This window comes from Patagioenas fasciata, chromosome 1 (genome assembly GCF_037038585.1).
Source record: "Patagioenas fasciata isolate bPatFas1 chromosome 1, bPatFas1.hap1, whole genome shotgun sequence".
Taxonomy (NCBI): domain Eukaryota; kingdom Metazoa; phylum Chordata; class Aves; order Columbiformes; family Columbidae; genus Patagioenas; species Patagioenas fasciata.
This window is the reverse complement of record NC_092520.1, coordinates 8,312,173-8,335,192: the sequence shown is the minus strand read 5'-3', so window position 1 is coordinate 8,335,192 and position 23,020 is coordinate 8,312,173. Positions and strand designations below refer to the sequence as shown.

General features: G+C 36.4%; 1 protein-coding gene across 20 annotated transcripts in view; it reads right to left on the bottom strand.

Annotated features, from left to right (window-relative positions):
- The window catches only part of DLG2 (discs large MAGUK scaffold protein 2), a 1,047,967-nt gene that overhangs the window by 614,343 nt on the left and 410,604 nt on the right, over positions 1-23,020 (bottom strand). For 12 of the 20 annotated variants that reach the window (XM_071798683.1, XM_071798777.1, XM_071799041.1 and 9 more), the window contains one exon: positions 14,000-14,080. The exons of the other annotated variants lie outside the window; for them this stretch is intronic. In XM_071798683.1, the coding sequence (XP_071654784.1) occupies positions 14,000-14,080 (81 nt within the window). The remainder of the gene's footprint in view (positions 1-13,999; positions 14,081-23,020) is intronic. 20 annotated transcript variants of the gene reach the window in all.

Genomic DNA, 23,020 nt, shown 5'->3' with positions numbered 1-23,020 from the left:
ATAATCAGTCATTGTCACCATTTACTCCCTGGAGACATCTGATTAGACATTTCTGGTACACCAGCATCCACACAGGCTGTAAGCACTTAAAAGCTTAAATTACAGCACAATTGGTAACTCCCTCTTAACTTTGTCTCTTCACATTTCTCACTATGGTAAGAAAAACATTCACAGTTCCTTGCTTTAAGAAAAAAATAAAAAGCACAAACAGAAAATACATGTCTTCTTCACGAAGCTGATCCATTTTTTTTGCCAAGCTACTTCCTAATCTCCCTCCTCTGAACTTTGTACTGCATTAGATCTACAGACAGCCTAGGCAGGTTAGAGATGTATAGAACCATGTATGTTTATGATACTCAGTGACAATAAACAACAGGTTTGAGTACACGCAATGTCATTTTGTGCTCAGCAGTTCACAAAAAGCCTGGGATGAAGAAGAGGTTTCACTACGATTAGGACTGTTGGTCAACAGCTGCATTTAGCTAAGCATCTTCAAGAAAATGAACGATAGTTTTCTCTTCCACCTGGAAGTGCAATGTGAGCTTTGCTTAGCCTCAGACTGGCAGTTCAAATAATCTAGACTGTCACATCTTTACCCATGGTCTCCATTTCCATTTAACTCTTCATCTTATTACAAATTCTCAGATCTCATAGAATCATTGAATCATTGAATGGTTTGGGTTGGAAGGGACTTCAAAGATCAACTAGTTTAACCCCCGCTGCCCTGGGCAGAGACACCTTCCACTAGACCAGGTTGCTCAAAGCCCCATCCAACCTGGTCCTGAACACTTCCAGGGATGGGGCATCCACAGCTTCTCTGGGCAGCCTGTTGCAGTGCCTCACCACCCCCATGCGGAAGAACTTCTTCCTTCTATCTCATCTAAATCTCCCCTCTTTCTGTTTAAAGCCATTACTCCTTTTCCTCTCATTAAATGCCCTTGTAAAAGGTCCCTCTCCAGCTTTCTTGTAGGTTCCATTTAGGTACTGTAGGGCTGCTGTAAGGTCTGCCCAGAGCCTTCTCTTCTCCAAGTTGAAAAATCCCAGTTCTCCCAGCCTGTCTTCATAGAAGAGCTGTTCCAGCCCTCTCATCATCTGTAAATGAACTACTGAGAGTTATAGAAAATTTCCGTAATATAAGCTTGTAATAAGGATGTCTGACAAGCTCAAGATACATGTTTCAGGCACCAGATTATATTATTTACATTAGTTAAGTTCTAATAAGATCAAGCCTTTAATCACTTAGATCGCTAGTTTCAAATGCACAAAACTGATTATTGTGTAAAGTTTAGGCCACCATTACACAGATTTTTTTGCTTTTTTTTTTTTTTTTTTTTTACATAAAGTTCATCAGTAAAAGGCTTTGGCTTATTCTGCATTATTTCTCCTTTCATCAGACGACTGTCTCAAGTAAAGACAGTAGAGGACTGAACCCTAAATTTGCCCTCTCCCAGTGAAGTAAATATGCTGAACTAAGCAACCTCTTTACCAGTATAAGATTATATACTGATTTGTCTTATAGAAACAGCCAGTCTCCATGTACTTAAGTGAAAGAGACAAGCTGTCTCTGGACCATGCTCTGCAAGCCTGGGAGGGCACGTATTTCTCTCCAGTCCTAAGAACTTTGGCTTGACTTGCACTTGGAAAGTCACATGCACCTACATTTAAAATTAAAAAAAAAAAAAAAAAAGAAAAGAAAAAAAAAGAAGAAAGAAAGAAAAAACCCAACTACCCAAATTATTCTGAGCAAATAATTAGCTGTATATATTTGTGAATCTATTATAAATATATTATACAGCTATAAACACTCTGTTTTTAATAAGCATTCGGTCACAAATGCAAGAAATTCTGGTGGCATCTACGTGACAACTCTTAGCTTTGTACAAATACCTGCAAGACAGTGTAATATGGAGCACTATTTCAAAGCTGTGCTTTATTTTAAATATTTGTTTCACAAACCAAATGTCAGGGCTTCATGCTATTCTGTGCTAGAATTAGTTTTAAAAGGTTAAAACATATTTATTTGTAGCCATCTAAGAATATATTGCAATAGCCTGTTTCCTTACAGTGGCATAGCCTGTGCACTATAACCAGTCCCACTGAAAAGAAAAAAGTTGCTGTCAAGGGAGGAGTTCTCACGTATTTTAAAAATAGGAATTGGATCAGTTTTGAGTTCTTCAATCCACTGTTATTGAAGAATCGCTGACAGTTGCTTGGATGATGAATTATTTGCATTATTTAACCAGAATACAAGATGCCTGGTCATGTTTATAGTTATGTTTTATGAGATCTGAAAATTCATAGAACAGAAATAGTAAAAATGTCACATATATTGATTTTTCAGAAACAGAAACATGAACCTATTGAGCCTCAACTTAAGCCCCCCACTTTTTATCCTGAGTCATTTATTATTTGAAAAGAGATCAAACAAAGAATATTTTAAAAAAACAACAAAGTGAGTTACATCATATGAACACAGATCTATACGAAGTACAAGTTACACAACACACACAATTCTGAGGCATAGAGAATTTTTACTTGCCTATCAACCGAAACAATAAACCAGGATAAAAAATAAGTGTTTTGCTACAGTTTAGGTGGCCTCTTTGTACCATATCACCCAACTAATATCTAGGACTAACATAGCAATGTGTTTATGTACAATAACTTGATGTAACTTGAGGTTTGTATTCACAGCCTTATTAATGTTAAGTCATGGTTCTCAAATACCACAACTGCACAGATACCGTAAGATTTTATACACAGTGGCAATGGAAAGTCTTGTTTCTTCAGATAACCAATAGATAATATAGATAGATAATATAATAACATAAATTATCACTTGACTAGGTAATATAATGCTTGACTTTCTAAACCTGCATCTTGCGTGAATTTTCTGCTGTCACCTGCTCTAAGACAGTAACAAAAGTCAGTCCACCTCTTTCTCTAGAGGTTTTCCCAAGTTAAAGAATAAAATGGATAAAATCTATTGATAAAATCTATGGATTTAGATGCAATTCAATCTCAGCCTTGCTCCACATTATTGTTGCATTTCTATGAAATATAGTCAACATAAAACTAAGAGGAAAGGAATTTCAACCAGTTAACACTATACATCCTCTACTCAGAAAACAGCAGACACGCATTTCACAGGTAAATTATTAACAATTTTTTCTTCTTTTTTTTTCCCCCATTCCCATATATTTCTTTTTCACTTTGTTCAGATACACTTCTCCCCATATAGTGCCATTCTATAGAGACTTTTAACCTATGTGTCTGTAATTTTTCATCAATCTGCCCCAATATACCCACTGTCACTCTCTCATCCTAAGCCATCCTCTTTACCAACAGACATACAAGTCAGAGAAAAAAAGTCAGCAGTGCTATTAGAAAGCTAAACTAAGAGACATTTCAATTCTCAAGATCAACTACTTATTCAAAAGGTACCTCTCTCAACCAGCTAAAGAAGGCAAGTGCTGACATTCACAGACCAACTTTGGAATTTGCTCAGCAATTACTTAATTTAAACTGCTGAATTACTTAAAAGATGGGTAGCAAATAGTGAACCCTCGAAAGATTTTTAAAAATGCCTTGACTCAGAACTCAAGAAGTCATCTGGTTACTTCGAATGTCATATGAAGGGTTTTATACTTTGCAAATGTAGGTAAAATTTCTACCTGCTGATACCAGACTCCAACTATCTCCAAATTACAGTTCTCTTTTCCTTCTGTTACACCGACGAACAATGAGTAAGATCTAGCCATTTATTATAGATCTAGTTTGTTTGTTTGTTTGTTTTTCCCAATACTGCTTCAAATGGCCTTGTGAAAGCCCTGCTAATCCAGAAGTGAAAAAATAGTTACTGATGGAAGTATGAAAATCTAGAAAATATGTGGCAAGCACACCTTCAGGCTGGTGAGCCAGCTCTTGGCCTTGGGAGCACAACCCACATCCATCACAATGGAAGGACCTTTTCTTCACCCATAAGGTTGTGTTGCAGAGGTATAAATAAATGGTGTTAACAAATTCTTCAGAATGGACAGGGAAGAAATTTTATCCATTTTGTCCCAAAGCATCCGGTACACTAATGCCACGTGAAAATGCCTTTGTGGCCACTGCCAATATGTACTTTTGGACAACTACTATAAGTGAACACCTACTGTTTTTACACGTTACAAGCGCTCAAGAGTTTTCCCAAAAAATGAGTAAAATTTGATCTTGTGCAGGTTGTTTCCCACCAAGTTCCCTGGAATGGCACTTGAAAACTGACAGTGAAACAACCCACAACCTACTTCTGTATCATCTGTCTTTGGAGTAATAATTAATTAAAAAATATCAGTAGTTGGTTCTTTCTTGATATGATTTTGTACCTCTTCTGTCCCTCTTAATCTATATTTATTTTTTTCTGTTTTAGAAGCTATTTGGGAGAGGGTATGCCTTTTTTTTTTTTTTTTTGATGTTCCTATGACACTATTGACTTATAATCTAGTTCCTAGTTTCCACAACAACTATAAATATATTAGGGGAAAAAAACTCTCTGAAAGAAGGAACTGATTATGCGCCCTTTGTTAACACTGACTAATGGAAAACTCCTTAAATGTTTGAAAAATAGACTTTTTTTAACAAGTTCTGGCTTGGATTTTAAGATTTCACAGAAGGTTTAATTAACCTGAGTTTTAGATACAGATTGTATCAGGAAAGATACTTCACCAAAGTTTACTGCAGTTCTTGCATTTTGTTGCATAAATAATATTGAAAAATTGCACCATCAGTGCTATCACTGTGATATAAAAAACTTTCTAGTGTGGTTTTGCCAACAGGAACCTGGCAAGATCAGATGAAGACAGGGAAAACCAAAGCAAAATGGCTAAATATTTCAAGGTTACCAGAAAAAAAAACAAAACAAAACAAAAAAAACAGCTTAACACTGTAAGACTGGAAATGAAACAGAGGAAAGGAAAAGCTCAACTAAACAGTAAAAGTGGTAAAGGTGGGGCTAAGAAGCAAGGGTTGGGATATTTAGATTTGGACACTTACAATATTTAGCCCTTAGTGTATAATTTCACTCTTCAAAAGCAATGCCTAATTAATTTAAGTGAAAGTCACAACAACATAGAATCATAGAATTACAATTTGGCTTGGAAGTGACCTGTGTCATGTCGTCCAACTCCTTCTCCAATTAGAATTAACTTTAAAGTTAAAGTAGGTGGCTCAGGGCCTATATTATTTCCGAAAGAATTTCAGGGCCTTATTAGTTTAGAAACCTTAAAATGGAGCTTTGAAAATTTGGGGTCAAGAAGTTCTGTGGAGTTTAATCTTAAAGGCAATTTAAGCTAAGAAAAGACAATTCTTTTGACAGAACATCTAAGAAAATGGAAGAACCTGGCCATTGAAAATTTAGTTCAATGAGCTGAAATGAATTTTTCTAAAGGGATGGAGGCTTTCAGTGGTCACAAGAATGGGCAGAAATCTTTGAATATGGGACAGACATGAAGAATGAGCTGTATTTTTCTTGCATCTGTAAACCTATAAACATGTAGCAGGAAGTTTTATCCGTCAAAACAAAACCTGCAATTTTTCAAATACCTATGGCCAAAATGAGCTACAACTGTTCTTAGATAAGTAGAATACATTACAATTATATTTGTGTGTGGGAACATGCAAGAAAACTCATTCAATGATAATTAAAACCTGCAGCAGTACCGAAGGTTTAAGTAGTAAAGAAACTATACATATTCTATCTCTCAACAACATAATCTGCCTCGTAGAAAATCAAACAATAGCAAAAGTATAATTTTCTTAATTCTCTGAGTTTTGTGTGTTTGAATTAGACAACTGAGCAACCTTTTTATTTTTATTAAATAGAGCTGGATTAAAGACTGTACTTGGCTCACATTCAGGGTACTGAACATGGAAAGGCATCTTAATTGCCTGTGCTTTATGGGATTCAACTATTTCTTGATGTTTAAAATTTCTACAGGTTTTAGCTACAGATTAAACTAAATTCAGTCATTCTTCATTTGCAATGTAATTAGTAACAATTATTTGTGTCAACAGGAGCAATAATTTTTTTCCCAACAAAACAGAAGTGCTGCTTTTTTGTTAATGAGAGTTGGGTGCAAAAGGTATTGTAGAAAAAAGTCTCCCATGGTAGAAGCTGAGGTCAAGCAAATTAATAAGTTTGCTTTTTATTTTAGACTAGGTTTTTTGTTGTCGTTGTTGTTCTCTAAAACTCTCCAAATTGTCTACTAATTCCTATTTCTCTTTTCAATATTTCACTGATAAAGGGTTTGAATAAAAACTTTTTTTTTTTTTAACTAGAGTCCAACAACAAGAAAAGATTTAAACCAAACATTTTTTTTCAGATACACATTTGCTTCACGTTATGGTGTGTTCCACATTTCTCTATTGCAAAAAAGTACAATTTGATACGAGTTTCCATGGAACACAACTCTATAACATAAAGATATTGTTTTATTATGATCGCTTTTACCCTGGGAAATACTTTTTCAATAACATATTAAAATAATTCCCCTTGCAGTTTTATACCTCCTATAAACAGCTTATATAAACAATCAAAAGTCTTTGGGCTATCTATAGAAAGAGAATGTATAACCAATAAAATCAAATACACTGTTTACAAAGCTCATATTTCACAACATGCTTTGTGCTTTTCTGAATTGGTGAACATTTGCAAGTTTGAAGCAAAGAGAAAAATCATTTAAATCCCTTAGTTGGAGACTGAATAAATTACAAAATTAAGTAGGACAGTTTACTGAGTCAGCAGGCGTCAACATAAAGGCACATAGTATACTTTAAAATATGATATCCTTCTTTTTCAGAAGGATTTTTCCATTGTAATAACTATTTTACCTTGAGCTGCAAGTTAAATTATGACTAATTTCTGAATATACGGTCAGAGCAAACAGAATTACATCAGTCATTCTCAATGGTCAGGCATATCTCAACTTTCTAGCTTTAATAACTAACATTCTGAAGTATTTAATCAGGATATTTTCCCCAGAAGCAATCAAAGCACCTGTATTTCTTAAGGAATATTACTGTTTGCTGCAATTTTTTTAAAAGCTCTGAAAAGTCAGTGACTTCAGATTGCAACTTGAGGCTTCTGAAGTTTTCAGAAGCCAGGTTTGTCACCTCCTTAGTGCTATGCAATGATGACTTCACGCAAAAATAAAAAGATTATCTAATAGCTTGCAAGATTACAAAGATTGCTGCTTTTTTTATTCTTTTATACTGGAAACTCTGGGCCAATCTTTCACAGTTGGGAAACACTTGTAGCTTTCATAACAACCAGCTGCTTATCTAACCTAAGTTGACTATACCTAAGTAATCATGAAATCCTAGAGGTTTCAAGTAAGCAGGTTATAATCAAGCAAAGTGTGTTTTAGCCCCTTCCAGAGTAATTTGACATTAAAAAATAAATGGAAAAAAAAAAAAAGTCTGTCATGAGGGAAAAAGAACCCTCTCAAGGAAGTTAAGAACAGTCTGATATTGCAACTTGACCACCTAAGCTTCTCTATGTAAGAATGGGACTGAAGAGTATCTAAAATTAATGTCTCGCAACTCTTACATTTTTCTGGCTAGTGATGACACATAAATTTTCTATTTTTCAAAAAGGTCTGACTTCTTTAAACTAATGTAAGCCGTCTTTCACTCAAGTCACCAATATACATCTCACTGTTTCTATGAGGTAGATGGTATAGGGACCAGAGGACACAGGAATGGACGTGATCTCCTCTGGGAGGAAATATGGGGTGTATTCAGCAGAAACTGTGAGTCTAAAGCCATCATCATTCCAGAAAACAGTTACTTCTGAGGTACCAGCCTCAATGGCAAATCTTTACCTAATGTGATTTAAAATAATTGAACTAAAATCCCCTAGTTTTTAAAGTTTATATAATGGAAATGACAACTGACCCAGCACCACAGAGTACAGTTATAATTAACAGGAGAGTTTTCTGAAAAATGTCTGTGATGCCTTGGGGAACAATGTAGGTCACAACGTCAATTAAAAGCATAACAACCTCTTCATTGCCTCTGTGACATTTAACCCCAAATCATATTGTTGCTGTAAATTAAACAACTCATGCTACATTACATCAGAGGAGTGAAAATATCAAGAATAACTAGTTTAAAAACTCATTTCAAGCTCCAGCACTCTAACCCATATAACGTGGGCAAGCAATACAAAATGCTGATGTTACCATTATTTTCGTCAACTCTGTTGAGCAAAACCACTATATATATACTCAGTGTTCTTTTTACATTTTTTGGATATTAATATTAGACCTCTACAGAAAAGTATTTGAGAATTACATAATTGAGGATTAAAAAAAGCAGTTACCTTTGCTGCTCATTGCAAAGGAGATGTAAGATTGTTTAAGACTCTAGGGTTCAGTTTTGGTAGCTGGAAGCTCTAATGAACACTCTTCTATGCAGGAAAGTGGAATACAGAAAGAAATTTCAGATAAAATGTGTCTGCTGGGGCCACTGCGGACAGTTTACCTAATTACTTTTCTTATATTACAAGAAATATTGATGATGACTGTTAATAGAAGCCACCCAACAATTTAAAGACTTTTACTTGAAAAGAATTTCCCACAAATAGTGTCTCTTTTTAACATAGGTAACTTCTGTTTTCTTAAGAACAAAGGTAGTTTTCAGTAACATTCAAGCCAGAAGAAATGTCGTCAGTAATAAAGCCTCTCAAACACTGTCTACCTTTGTAAATACTTGTTCATCTAGAAATAGTGGGCAATATCTTGGATTCATTTAAGTAATTTCAAGTTTTATCATTTGCTTCAATGGGAGGGCAACCAAATGCCTCTGCTCAGTTTGTGAGGTTGGACGGTCAACTACATAGAAGTGATAAGCTGGATTTCCTGAGCAATATCTGACAAAGCCTATGAGAGAGACCACAATGGAACATCAACTGGCACCAGAAGGAAAGGCAAAGTACATTTTTAAAGTGCACCTCCAGCCTTTCTACTACTCATGAGTAATCATAAATAATGAAAAGTTAATGCAGGCAAAATTAGACCTCCTGATACCCATGCAATATTTTTAGCACAAAAATTCGTCACAGAGAAATTAGCGAGTTGAGAATTCTATAGGGGTGTATAGGCAAGAGCAAAGACTCATTTCTGAAAACTGAGCAGGGGAAAAAGCTAAATAGCTATGTTAGTTAATGAATATGCCCCTGAGTACACAAAGGAAGTGGATGTGTACATCAGAGAAATTTCACTTTAATTCAATCAGGTTTTGAGACTTCAACTCTGCCTATGTTCTCTACTGTACACAATAAAGGGTATACTGTATACAATATCAGATACAATAAAAACTGTGTTGCCTTTTCCCAGCTGAAAAGTTATAGAATGTTAACTTCTGATTAACCCTATATCCATTGTTATAATGTTTCAGTGTTAAGGACTGAAATTCCATTGGTGAAGACTTTCATAAAATCCGGAAATTAAAAGTGGAGTGGCCATGCTTCAGAAAGTTTACAGTCTGAGTGTAAAACAAGAGACAACAGACAGACCATTGCTCAACAGTTCTCCTCAGGATCTTACCAGTGCCAGACTCCTAAACACCTAGCCACTGAATTTTGTTTAGATGCTAAGTCAAAGAGAGATTTTGCTGGTGAATGCAACAAAAAGCATGAAAATGGGGTGTTTATTGTGAAAACTGAACAATGGACCCTTCCATCCTTGTCTGACCTGACATGAGAGTAACTTTCTCCCAATGAATGATATAGGGAAAGTACAACGGGAACATGCAAAGGTAGTTTATTTTAGCTGCAAGTCAAAGAAGGGAGCTAGAAAAAGTTGCTATAATGAGGTGTAATGCGGGGACAAAATAAAGCTAATTTTAACTATACTTTCTCTAGAAGTTGATTAGTGCACCTATAGACTTTTAGACTATGGGGCCTCAGTTTCTTCTTACTTCTAAATGTGTTAGAATGTTATTGCACGAGAACATATAATTCACTGCTCTGAGGAGATGTGTAATAGTTGTGCAATAATGAATTAGCTATATGTAAAACAGATAGAAAAAGTCTAAGGACTCTTCAGGCAGTAGGATGCTTCTCAAAGCACTTTTCAAAAGAAAGAAGAATGTTATCTCTGTTTTACAGATAGAAAAACAAAGGCCAAGAGAATGAAGCAAGCTGCCCAAGATGACTCAAGAGACCAGTTGCAAAGCCAGGAATTGAAACAACATATCCTAAGCCTAGAATCTCATTTTAAAGACCACCGAATCTTCAACCAGTTATACAAAATATCATGGAGATGTAGATGGCAGACAGTCACACAGAACTGAGACAGAAAACCCTCTCATACAAACTTTGTTATTTTAATAAAAATTTAGCTACTCCAGATTACAAATCAATGAAGGAAAACTAACTCAGAAATCAAGGACCTTGGGAGGATACGAACTCCATCCTCCACACATGTAGGCCAGGAAATGCGTGTATTTCTTATATGATGTGGTGTGTCATGGAATTAAAAAAAAAAAAAAAAAAAAAGAAAAGAAAAAAAAAGTTATCTCCAACCAAAGCACAATAAAGTGAACCTAGGGACCTCATAACATATTGTGTCTTTTTTTTTTTTTCCCCTGGGACATTAATAACAGAAATGTGGGTGACAAAGAATACAGGTGTCACATTATTTTGTGAGATGACTCTTCAGGTAGGGAGCCAACAGCAATTATTTCCACAAAAATTTCGAAAGGTAGCTGTATGTAGCAAGATTTGTAGCTTCCACTTCCAGTCTGGTTGATTCACACCTGCATTAAAATGCAAGCTGCAAATCTCAGGCCAAGCAAAATGTAAAATGAGAAAAGCATTGGGAAGGAAGTAAAAAGGAAGTAAATGCTCTCATTAAAGCAAGTAAAAACAGCTCCACATTTCTTCATTTGAACTAGTGGCTGGGGAAGAAGGTGATGAACTGCGTTAGTTGTGCCAGTTGAACCTTTCTCAGCTACGTCATCTGACCCCATATTCCTGTGTTGAATAGGTTTTGCTGACTCTGCTGGAGCAGGCACCCAAAAGGTTCAGGGTTGTAGCCGGAAATTATCATTAGATACATTAGCCTAATGTACTGTGGCTCGTAATACCGAAAACAATAACTTGTCTTAAACTAAAGTGTGTGTATCTATTTTGGAAAAGCATCTTATCTGGAAAACATAATGAGATTGAGATCTACCACTTCCCTAGATAGTTTGTCCTGTTACATATTTTCACTGCTAAAAACACCTGCCCGACATTTATTTGCGTTCACCCTGCTACGTATTCTTCTTCTCTCTGCTATTCTGAAGAATCCTCTTACACTCAGTCTCCCCACAGAGTACACCGTCAATAAGTCATGTCTCTCTGTGAGAATGTTTCTCCTGTCAAGTCCCTTTTCTCTCTCTTTATACATAGCTAATATATTTTAAAAGTATAGACTTGGCACAATATTCCTACAACCTCACTTTTGCTGTGCACACAAATAAAATCACCTCCTTATTCTTAACTTTTAGTCTTTTCTTTAGCATTCAGAGTTCATAGTACAAACCCTGCTGAGTTGTCTGTTGTTTCCTCTGGAACCTTCTTAGTGTCATTTATTTCCCCTGTAGGGATCCCTTCTGTCTGTGTGGGGCTGGCATTGCTTCCTTCTGGTTGTGTAATACTTCTAGGTAATAATTTTGTTTGAATGGCCTCTGTTTACCAGACTAGACTGTAACTGGATTTCTTTGACTGTTGTGTCTTTCCTTTTTTCACTTTTTCAACCTTTGAATCATCCAAAAATTTTACCATCTAAGAATTCATGCCGCATTCCAAATGATTCATGAAAACATTGAAATATGATGTCCACATCCAATTCTAAATTGTGGAAATCTGTCCCTCAGAATTTCCATGTAAGATCCATCTCTCACTGATTAGTACTTTGAGATGTCAGCTACTCAGTTCTTAAGGAATATTATTTTGATAAAGCATACTGTTATTTATTTATACTAGATACAATGGAAAATTAAATCAAATGCCTTACAAAAGCCTAAACAACACCAAGGACCATTTATCAAGCAAATTCACATTCTGAAATGAAATTTATCAAACATAATTGCTTTGCTTTAAAACTATGCTGACTACCACTAATTTATTCCTACCATCAATTTATTCTTATGCTTGCTTTCTTAGGTAAATACTCATTAATTTTAAGTACTTTTCACAGGGCTGACACACAGCTAACCTGTTCTGCAGCTTTATTTGAAAACAAAGATAGAAACAATAGCATGTTCTCTAGAATCTAATAAAAATGTATCGACACATCTCTTCATCCTCCTTTTGAAAGGCTCATAGGTGAAAGTTATGGAGTAATGAGCCTTCTGATTTACTCATTTTATCACTGGCAGATGCTCTTTAACATGCTTTTAAAGATTCAGTGTTGTTTGCATAGTAGGGACACTGGATCTCCTACCACCATATGGGCTTGTTAAGGAGCAAACAGCATTTCACTCCTACTGTGTGCCACTCAGTATTGAAGAGGTATCAGAGGTTTTTTTCAGCTTTGCATGAATAAATGACATGATTAGTTAAACAGTGATTGACTAGCTTCATCTCTTCTTCTTTCAGTTGCTAGAAAAAAGCAGCAAAAATTAGTTTCATGCGTCCAAAATAAACCAAAAAAAAAGCTTCATTAAACCTTTCTCAAAATCTTAAGAGGCAGATATTGAGATACACACTGTAAGAGTTCTTATCCATTATACTTGCATCTGAATTCACCCTGGGTTGCCACCTTAACCACCACATAAATTTGGCCCTTATATTTAGGAACTTTACATAGACATCTTAAACCATTATGAAATGATGTCCAGCTGGCAGAGAGCTGCGCAAGGGTCACTCAGAATTGTAATCTTCCGTATTTATCCCAGTGTCTTTTTAACTTTGAAATCAAAGGATAGCAATTTGGACATCAACAATATATAACTTTAGACTACTTTTACCAGAAATGTCCCATTAGTGTGCATTATCCTGTTATCTTAAACTGCCTTCTTTTCCTCCTGAGATTGCAAAGGACCCAGCTGGCCAACAACCAAAATATCAAGTTTCTCACACATCTATTATCATAACGACAGGAGGTCATACACTGAAAACTGAGAACACAAATGCAACATAAACTAAGCTGAATATTTTGATAACAGAAATGTATGGAGGTTATTACCCTGGTGCAATAGAGTCACTGGCATTTTTGTTTGATTTGCCTTCATTTAATTTTGTTTTGTTTTTTACTATTTGTTTCAATGGTAATTTCTCTATTGAAAAAGTCCTTTTGATAAAACAAACAACACACTTCAACAATGGTCTTGTCTGTCGGGTTTTTCACATCCATGATAGCAGCACTATTCAACATAAATATATGTAGTCTTCCTGTCCTATATCCCAGGTTGTTCCTGCCTGTTATACCTCAGAGACCCATTGTATCTCTGAAAGGCCAACAGACACTAAAACGAAATTTCAAAAAGACAAGGGTGAAATTTTCCTGACCACAGAAGATATCTAAAGTCTAGACATTTCCATCTAGGTTATTTGACCATAAAGAATGTCTGGACAATGGAGAGAGACAATCCTTTTCAGGGCACAATCCACCTCCATCGAAAGGGGACATACAAAACAGGCTAGAAAATTGCATTCAGGAAGTCTCTCCACTGACTACCATGGCAATGTAATCGACTTCCTGAGATATCAGAAGTCGAGGAAGGCAAAATTGCTTTCCTAATAGCCCAAAATGTTTTCTGTTTTATCAATATGTAGCTGAGGCTTCTTACATGCCACAGCATCTTGGTAATTACTGAGGCATTAACACAACTATTTTTTGAACTTGAAACAGGTGCTTTGGAATCTAGGGGAGCATTGGTGAGAAAAATTGGCAAAACCATGAAGCAGAAATCCAGAAACTATTTCCTTTCCTCACTTATTTCTCACAGCTAAATTGACTACTCTCACCTGTGCATTAGTCCATTCCATTTCAGGAAAGGGTCCCAGCTGAAGGCCTCTACCTGTGGGATTTTCTTCCTCTTGGCCTCTCTGGAAGTACATAGAGACATCTGCTCAGGACATGTTCCAAACTCAGATTTTTCATTGTGTTTGTATATGGCGTCTACTTGTGTGGTTTTGATTCATGGGTTGTTTGGAGGGGAGGGGTCTGGGGGCTCATGTTCACTACAACTGCTTTGGGAAATAATCTTCCCTTCAAGTTGTAAATTGATTTTAATACATACTGAAATTCCCAGAGGCTTTTTAACAAAATTGAAATGGCATTATATTATATAATATAATATTAAAAATGTCAATGAATATTATTGATTATAAATATCTATGGAATAGCTATTTATCCTTCAAGGAAGAACAAGCAAGGGATATTTATTTTACAAGAAATAACACTGTACTATTTTATTTCAGTTTATTTTTAGTATGCAACATCTAGCAATCTCCAGTAATTATTAGCAAATCAAGCAAAAAGGCTATAAGGAATAAATAAACATTCTCTTGACAGTCCACCTCTTTCTAGCCAAAATTAGAAATAACCCTGTTGCTTCTAAATTTTAAAAAACACTCTAATTATCACTATGAATTTCTGAATTTTCAACAGTAAGAGACGATCTTTTTGCTTTTAATGAACAGCAGGCTTCATTTTTGTGAGGCAGAAAAGCTACAATGAATTCAAGCTCTTGCCTAGGAATGAATCAACACCGTTGTAGAAAACATATGAGTTCTTAATAAACAACAACAATATGGAAGAGCCCTGTCAGTAATTGGGAGAGTTACATTGCAAGAATCAAAAATTTTGTTAGTAGTAAAACTAGTGTGTCTGTAGCTATGCACCCAATTGTTTGGGTTCTTTTTTTTATGTAATGTTTAACACCGAAGGTACTGAAAAGTGTTTTTAGAAAGTCCACTTTATTTAGCTTATGTAATGCTTATCCTTCTCATTCACTGTATTACATTAAAGACTTTTTAAGTCAATATTACTAAATGACAGAACTTCTTAGAAGCAACAAGGACAACTAAAAAATGTTTTCACTCTCACCTGCAAGATTAATTCTTTTTTTTACCATCAGGCATAAACCCACAAGGCTCACAAGTCATTCAGGGAAGTCTTGGACACTGTTGGTATAAGGAATGGCTACTAAATGTCAAAAATCCTGGACTATAGTTTTTAATGTTAAGTGTAGCCTGAGTAAAAGGGACTTTTAGCTCCACTTATAAGGACTACTGCTGTCATACAACAGTATTCTTAAGAACTGAGGCTTATGTTGCTGTTGTTAAACTCCAGGCATTTAGATGTGGGAGCCAGGAGCGGAGCTCTTCGAGACATGGGAAACTCCTGAGGTTGGTTCAGAGCTCGAACAAAAACCTGAGTCACTTTTTGGAGGATGCATTTCCACCTCAGTGAGGTGGGATGAATTGAGGTCTGAATATTCAACTGAGCTCATACAGACAGGACTTGTTTTAACATGACAAGAATTGGAGTAACTTGCCTTACAGTGTAATGAGTGGCCATAGATGCCCAGGAGTGCCAGGAGTGACTGGGAGGCATTAAATGGACAAGTCCACCAGGGCTGATGTATTTTGACTGCAGGAATGCTCTGCATATATGTAGTTTAGTTTGTGACTTTGGTTCTGAAGATTTTTGAAAAGAAATGTGTATTTTCATAAACAACAGACAGAATAAATTCTCACAGAGCTGTAAGCGCTGCTCTGATGGAGGAAACTTCAAATGCAAAAATACAGATTAAGGAACATCTGTGTGGAGATCATTAACTAAAGAGGAGACAAGAGTGAAGTTCTGTTTAAAAATGATCTTGCTTCAAAATATGAATGATTACTGTATACAAGGACATGGGTTATAAGCATTGTGCTGTAATCATTGATGATGAGACATCAGTAGAACTTTGTAATTTTGGGGGTGCTGCGTTTTAAGATAGATACTGAAAAAAAATAAAAAGGAAATCTACAGGAGAGGAAGAGTGATGAGGGATTGAGAAATTGCGGCCTAGGAAAGACTTAAAATGGGATCTTATATGGAGATAGTGAACAAATGTCTCTTCTGAGGACAGAATACAGAGAAAACATCCTACATTTTCTGCTGTGAAAAAAAATTCTAACTGCAGGGGTACTGAAACATTGAAAAAAATCCTTTCCCGTCCTATATATTGTGACTCTATAGCTCTCACCAACGGGAAGTTTATTCCTTACTCATTTCATCAGTTTTTAGAACCAGATGATTTAGAGCCAGCTAACAAAAAAAGACACATTCTTCTCTGCTATTTAAAAAAAAAATAAAAATCTGTATACTTATTTCAAATTAAGCACTAAGTGGATATACTATGCAGAAATGTAGTCCTCTTTGTAAAAACGGACTTCTGAATAAACTATGCTCAAGTGGACCTGAGGTAGCATTTGAAAACAGCATTCTTCATAGGCGTCATATTGTATGTTACAAATTTGACAATGCCAATGACAAAGGCCAGACTGAGTTTCCCAGATAAATTTGTCTTGTGTCACTAGATGCACTAAGGTATCACTTTGTCTCTAGCTGCTGTTGCAGAAGTGTATGGGTTTCCTTGTGTCTTTTCTGAGAGCCACATGCTTATCTCAGATCTTGCAGTCTTTTTTTGTTTATTTGTGGTTTTTTTTGTTGTTGTTGTTTTTAAGGAGGTGTTCTATTTGCTAATAGCCATTGTCATTGATACCAGTTATTTTTGAATACAAACATATATATAAAATAGAAAGTTTTGTGGTTTATTGCAGAGAAAAGCTAAATCTCCTTCTCATATATATATATATATACATATATATATAAGTTTCAAGGTATCTTAGATGTTATGAACTACCATGATAGTTGTGATCCCTTGGGAGACCTCACTTTTAAAAAGCAAAAGTTTTACACAAGACTTATAGACAAACAGGTTTCAGTGTCTAAGTATTCCACTTTCAGAAGGGGTTAAATATACCTATAGCTAAACCACAGCCTAGAAAGCCTTGTACATCTGTGGATTGAGGAAAGATCAATTTAGTGCCATTAAAAAAAAAAAAAAAAAGCCACATATTAAATACTGGGAAGTTCCCTGATCCAACAAAAATTACTTTCATACAAGAACATGATACAGTATCAAACAACAAGTCAACCAGACAAAGAAAACTGAGGAAAAAAAAGTTTTATGTTTAAAAAAAAAAAGTCTTCACAAGGTGAAGATGATCTCATGAAAATCTCTGGAGACCATGCAGTTCCTATTAATCTTATTTAGAGGGCACTGAAGTACTGCTATGCCAAGTAACAGTAACAAAATATGAATATAGGGAGAAGAGATCTAAAGAAAATTGTGATAGTGTTTTTAAATAAAGCAGTGAAAAAATTTGGCATTACAGGAACTTCAATATACTGAATAGAATCAGTGATCATACTGCTAAGTTCAAGCATGTTCCTTTATGCCAATGATGTAATTACTAGATGAATTCTGCAGAATTTACACATATGCAATTACAAGTCACTCAAATCAATATTCAGCATGAGGTGATGAGCTTTTGTGGCAAATAACTGCTTTTAAACTAAAAATTTAAATTATGTCAGACAATGAGTGGAAGGCAAGTTTCAATGAAAAGCTCGAAAATATATAGGAGTCTACAATTTCCTTTTAAAATTTGAGTCATTCTTCTTACCAACTTACAACAGAATAATAAAGGGTTGATAACACATTGGTGTTAAGTCCAAAAATACTTTTAAAACAGGCTTGTGAATGAAATGAAAATTCAGGAGCAGCAGATGGGTTTAACTGCTGTTAAATGTGGAATGGCTTCCAAGAACAAGATGTATGTAATAAATAGCCAGAGACATAAAGTTTCCTTGGTAGTTTAAATCCTGAGCATACAAGCTAAGTGGGGGCTTTCAAGCTTTGGCTCAGTGCAACATCCTTACATTTTACTCTTGTCTACAGCAGCAAAAATGCTTGTTATTGACAGTGTGTGTCAGCAATGGGTGCAATTAAAGCGGCGCTGAACACAGTTTCATGAGTAGGCAGGTTTAACATGGGCTTTTAGAAACAAGAATAGTTGTTGGCTGTGCTTGCAGGTTAATCACATTCAGCACCAGCGTGTTCATTGTCAGCAGTGGATAATTATGCTGGTGTACACAATGCCTCAGTTTGTGCATATGTTTTACATAATAACCATGTTATGAATTGCCTACCCTCCTAATTCTTGATCTGGATGCGGGAATTGGGATGGTGTGCTGTGCCTAGTATTTCTGCAGTCAAGATCTGACTGTCTCCATGTCTTGTGCCCTGTTGGTTTGAAGCAAAAGTGAAGTCCTGGAGGTCCAGGAAAACAGGCAGCATCTTTTCTGTGGGTACTTAAACCAGTTTTAGCTCCATCTCCTAATCCACCAAAAAATAGCTTTGTCAGGTGGCAGCTATGACTATGTTAAAGTTTCTAACACTTGTTACCATGTATCATGATATTTGATTGACACAAATATTTGTGACATGGAATAAAACTGGAATTTGTAAAGCCATATAGTAATGTACAGAGGCACAAATATGGGTTCAAAATATTGAGCAGAACTGACATAAAAAAATAAAAGTACATTGGGATTGAAACCCAGAAAAAAATAATTGCTTTTATTTTCTCTTAAGCCAATTGCTTCTGTAAAAACAAAGAGATTGTGAGGAACTGTGGAAAGGAGCATCACAGGGTCTGACGGAGTCTCTGGAGTTCAGTACAGACCTATGTTTTAATATATGTATCTGCCTGCATAGATGCATCAAGGTTGAGTCTAGTTAGTATATGGTATCAGTATCTCTTCAATACTATTTTGAATGAGCTGGAGGGAATGGGAGAAGCAAGGGAACAAGTTGAAGAAAGGTGAGTAACCAAGTGAAAGAACTGTATCAGACAAGACCAGAGATGTCAGGTCTTCATGTGGGTAACCAAGTATACTCTTGCTCTGTTGCTAGCTTATCACTTTTCACTGCTACTCTAGAAAATTCTATTTTCTAACCTGTCATCCCACAATAAAACACCTTTTTTTCAGTTAATTATATCCAAATAAATACTGAGATAACTAGTGCAAAAACACATCTCTCTATTCCTATCATAATCCATTCATGAAATGGATAAAATTAATTCAGTCTACTGATGCTTGTGTGGCATTCAGTGATCACTTGGTGCCTAGGGGTCTTCTAAGAGCTCTTTCTCATCCTTGCCTGGTACTTACTGCGAGTCTCAGAAGCAAGATATTACTCTGGGAAACTCAGTCATTAAAGCAACACTCTCCAAAGCATGCCTTTCATTCCCAACCCCAAATTAATGGATAAAAAGCACCAGCTGTATAAGCTCCCATACTTTTGGTCAATCTGATAAGTAACCTTACCAGAGGAGTATAATTAGTTTGGAGATTTCCAGAGCTGCTGCTTCTATCCAGTGTATCTCAACTGAAATGTCTTTATTTCTGCTGTCAAATGGATGTAGAACCACTTGTTTTGTTTGCTCCCTGTTCAAGTTTCTGCCGGTGCTGGTCAGTTGAACCTGCTGCAATGCTGTAACACCACTCCTCCTGTACCACCAAAGAAAGGGGGCTGAGTAACCCACACAACCCTGCACCCTCACTATGGTCACTGCTTAACGTGACAACAGCCCTGGCTGTTTCAGGTCACTCCAGCTGGCTCCTTCCAGGTTAAAACTGCTCTAGAAGGATCCAGACTTAAATAGTGTGGACATGACCCAGATGGTGCAAACAGAACTTTTGTTCAGTGGTGTAGACACAGCCACTTTCTCCTGTTGAAGGTGCAAAATACCATCACCTGAAGTACAAGTACCCCAGACTTCAAATACTATCCATTATTTTGCTTTGTCTTTTCCCATTTGCAAGTCTCCAATGACTTTAGGGTTGGTTTCTAGCAATGCAAATAAACTTGCTATCAAACTTCTGATCAGTTATCAGTGATGACCAGTTGACTTCACAGGAGCCATCCTGGAATTTGAAAGTGCTGAATACAGATCATAGTCTGACTGATTTTGCAATAGTGTTTTTGAGAGTTTATTTACATTATTTTCACCAGCCATTTAGACAGGGAATTATAGCAATAACAGATTATATTATCAAACCTAACCTTTCTTGAAAAGTACTTAAACACATGCTCAGTAAACTGTGGTCTGTTCTCAGATATTACTCATCTAGTTGTACTGTCTATAGCAAAAATGGATTTGATATGTATGAGCTCCTCTTTCACAGAAGCATCATCTGATAAAGTAAGACAAATCCAGCACAAACACATAGGTTTGTAGGATATTTGTCCCCCCTGAAAATGTAGACAAATAAAGGCCTTTTTTATCCAGGGGCTTTTTTTTTTTCCTAACAACCAATGTCACCCTCTTTTGCATAATGTAGGCTTGTATACCCTGCCAGATCAGCAATACTGTCCTTCAGCTGAAGCCAATTCAGTGTATTTCGCACTTTCTTTTGTGGGTTGTTCACTCTAAATGCTTGTCATTTTAATATATTTTTCTGTAATATTTTGGAGATCATCTTTCTAATGCCCAAATCCTATCTGCTCCAGGTGTTCTTCCCAAAATTGGTAATAAGGGTTAAATACATGCCAGTGCCAAACGTAGCTATTTTCCAGTGTCTTACCTTGAATTTGCTCTGGCAACCTCTGTGCCTGTCTCCTTTGAGACCAGACTGGTTATTAAATTTCAGTTATTAGGAAACAAATTTAGGCTCAGGACAATTTTTTCTACTAAACCTTTGTTAAATGCATGAGAGACTTTGTCTACAACCATCAGTTCATTATAATACATTTTAACAAAAAAGAAGTTCTGTATCTGTGAAAAAGTGGGGATTTCCCAAGCCATTTTGGCAATTGGTTTGTGGTCAATATTAGCTTAGATTTGTTTCTGAGGAATAGGGACATGAGATATTTGCACCCATAATCTGAAGTCTTCTTCTGTATTACAGCAAACTGTTCAGTCTCTGTTACCTGTAATGCCAAAGCTATTTCCAGGCTTCACTGTGTGAATAAAACTAATTAGTATTTCACTTATGAAGATCATAAATGAAATAAGAACCTCTAAATCCCAAACTATATAGTAAGATTAAAACACTGATGTCCATGTGTTGCTCTCCCCTCAACAAAACCGTGTGTGTTGAGGATATAGGTGCCAACATGAATCAATGTTGATTTGGCAGTACTGCCAAAGAGCAAATATATAAGCAAATTTAGTTCAGTTTTGACTCAGCAGCCCACTTTTTTTCCAGAGAGCATCTGCTCATGGCTTTCTAACCTTTCTAAGTCCCACTGCTGGTGAGGACATCACAGATGTGCTTCCTGGTGAAACATTTTGGTTGTCCAGCACAACTCAAACACCAATACATGAAAACATTATCTTCCAGGGATGGAAAAAGTAAATGTACAGTTTTTCTAAGGTATCTGCTAATGAATCAAGCTCATAAAAACATATGGCATAAATTTTCACTGAACCATCATTCTCAATTTTTTGTCTTACTAAATCTAATGACTGTGCTTGCTCTGTCAATACTTAGGCTAAGGGATCTTTAGCCAAATATGTGAATTGGAGATTGGTTGGTCTCCATCATCTCTTCTGATGCCTCTGGAGACTACAACCATGCCTATCAGCTGAGGTGAGGATGTTCATGCCATTTTAGTACCAGAGATACCTTTCTGGCCTTCAGCTGCCACTGGAGAAAGGCACAGGTTTCCTATAGGTGTGGCGATACATCTACCACAGACATATTGAGTGATATCTCAGATACCCTATGACATTTAAAATGCTGCTAAATGTCTGTGTTTTGTCAGGTTTATTCCTCCTGAAGAATATTTTTCCAACCTCCACTCTACTTTCTTCATTTTTAGGAATGCAGCTTCCTGATGAGGAAAAGGAGTTTCTGTATTTTCTGCTAGTAAAAGAAATATCTTTGCCGTAGTATCATTACATAATGTGTCTTCCAGTGTGCTGATCATCCATCCAGTCTACTCAATTCTTCTTTAATGTGGGGTCTTCAAAGTAAAGTCTGCTCTTCAGAGACCTCTCTCCCTGTTTAGCTTTTGCACACTGATGTGGCTTTGCTTCTTTTATGGCAACAGGAGCAGCACTTAACTACTTTACTATCAGTAGTAAATTTACCATCCAGTATTTAAGCCTGTACTTTTCTAACAATGAAAACAACTGTTCCTGGCAACATAGTGGTGTGTGTGCCATGTCCAGCTTCATAAATACCCCATTTACTTCCAGTTCAATAGTGTATTTATCTCCTAATGAACTGCTGTTCATTGTTCCTAAGAGGATTCATCTGAGCAAAACACATCGTTGGCTCTTGCCAACTTTTGCAAAGCGATATAATCCATCCTACTCACATCTTCCCTTTTGTGACACCCAGTGAGCTGGCTTCTGTTAACTACCTCTGCTTCTAGAACTCTACATGCTTTTTGCTGCAGTCAGAGTTATGATGCTGTACATTTAGCTCTTTCCTCTTACAGTTCTGAGGTTCTCAAACAGGATATAATAGTCTACCTGTGACCCTGAGTCTGGACTTGGTCCCTTCTTTTGGTTGTCAAATCCTTACATCTTTCCTCTAGGGACTCTCAGTGATATTCCTAAGTAGTATTTACACTCCCAATCATAAGAGCTGTGTTGGGATGTGAGTTGGGCATGCTCAATCCCTCCTCCACTGTTTTCTGCTACAGGACAGCTAAGCGGGCTTGACGCGTTCTTGGAAGAGCTCCAGATGAATGACTGGGAGAAAACAAACACAGGGTGTAATACAGAATATAGAGTCAGCACGTGTTCACGCTGCACAAAGAGCATCAGCAGTGTGGGATGCACAGGAGACTACACTTACGTCTCAACGCACATGCAACCAACATGATCTCTCATCAGACATTCAGCCCTCCCAGGAATGCCACACAGCTCTTTTCTCATAGAAGAGCTCTGATTAAAGTCACTATTGAT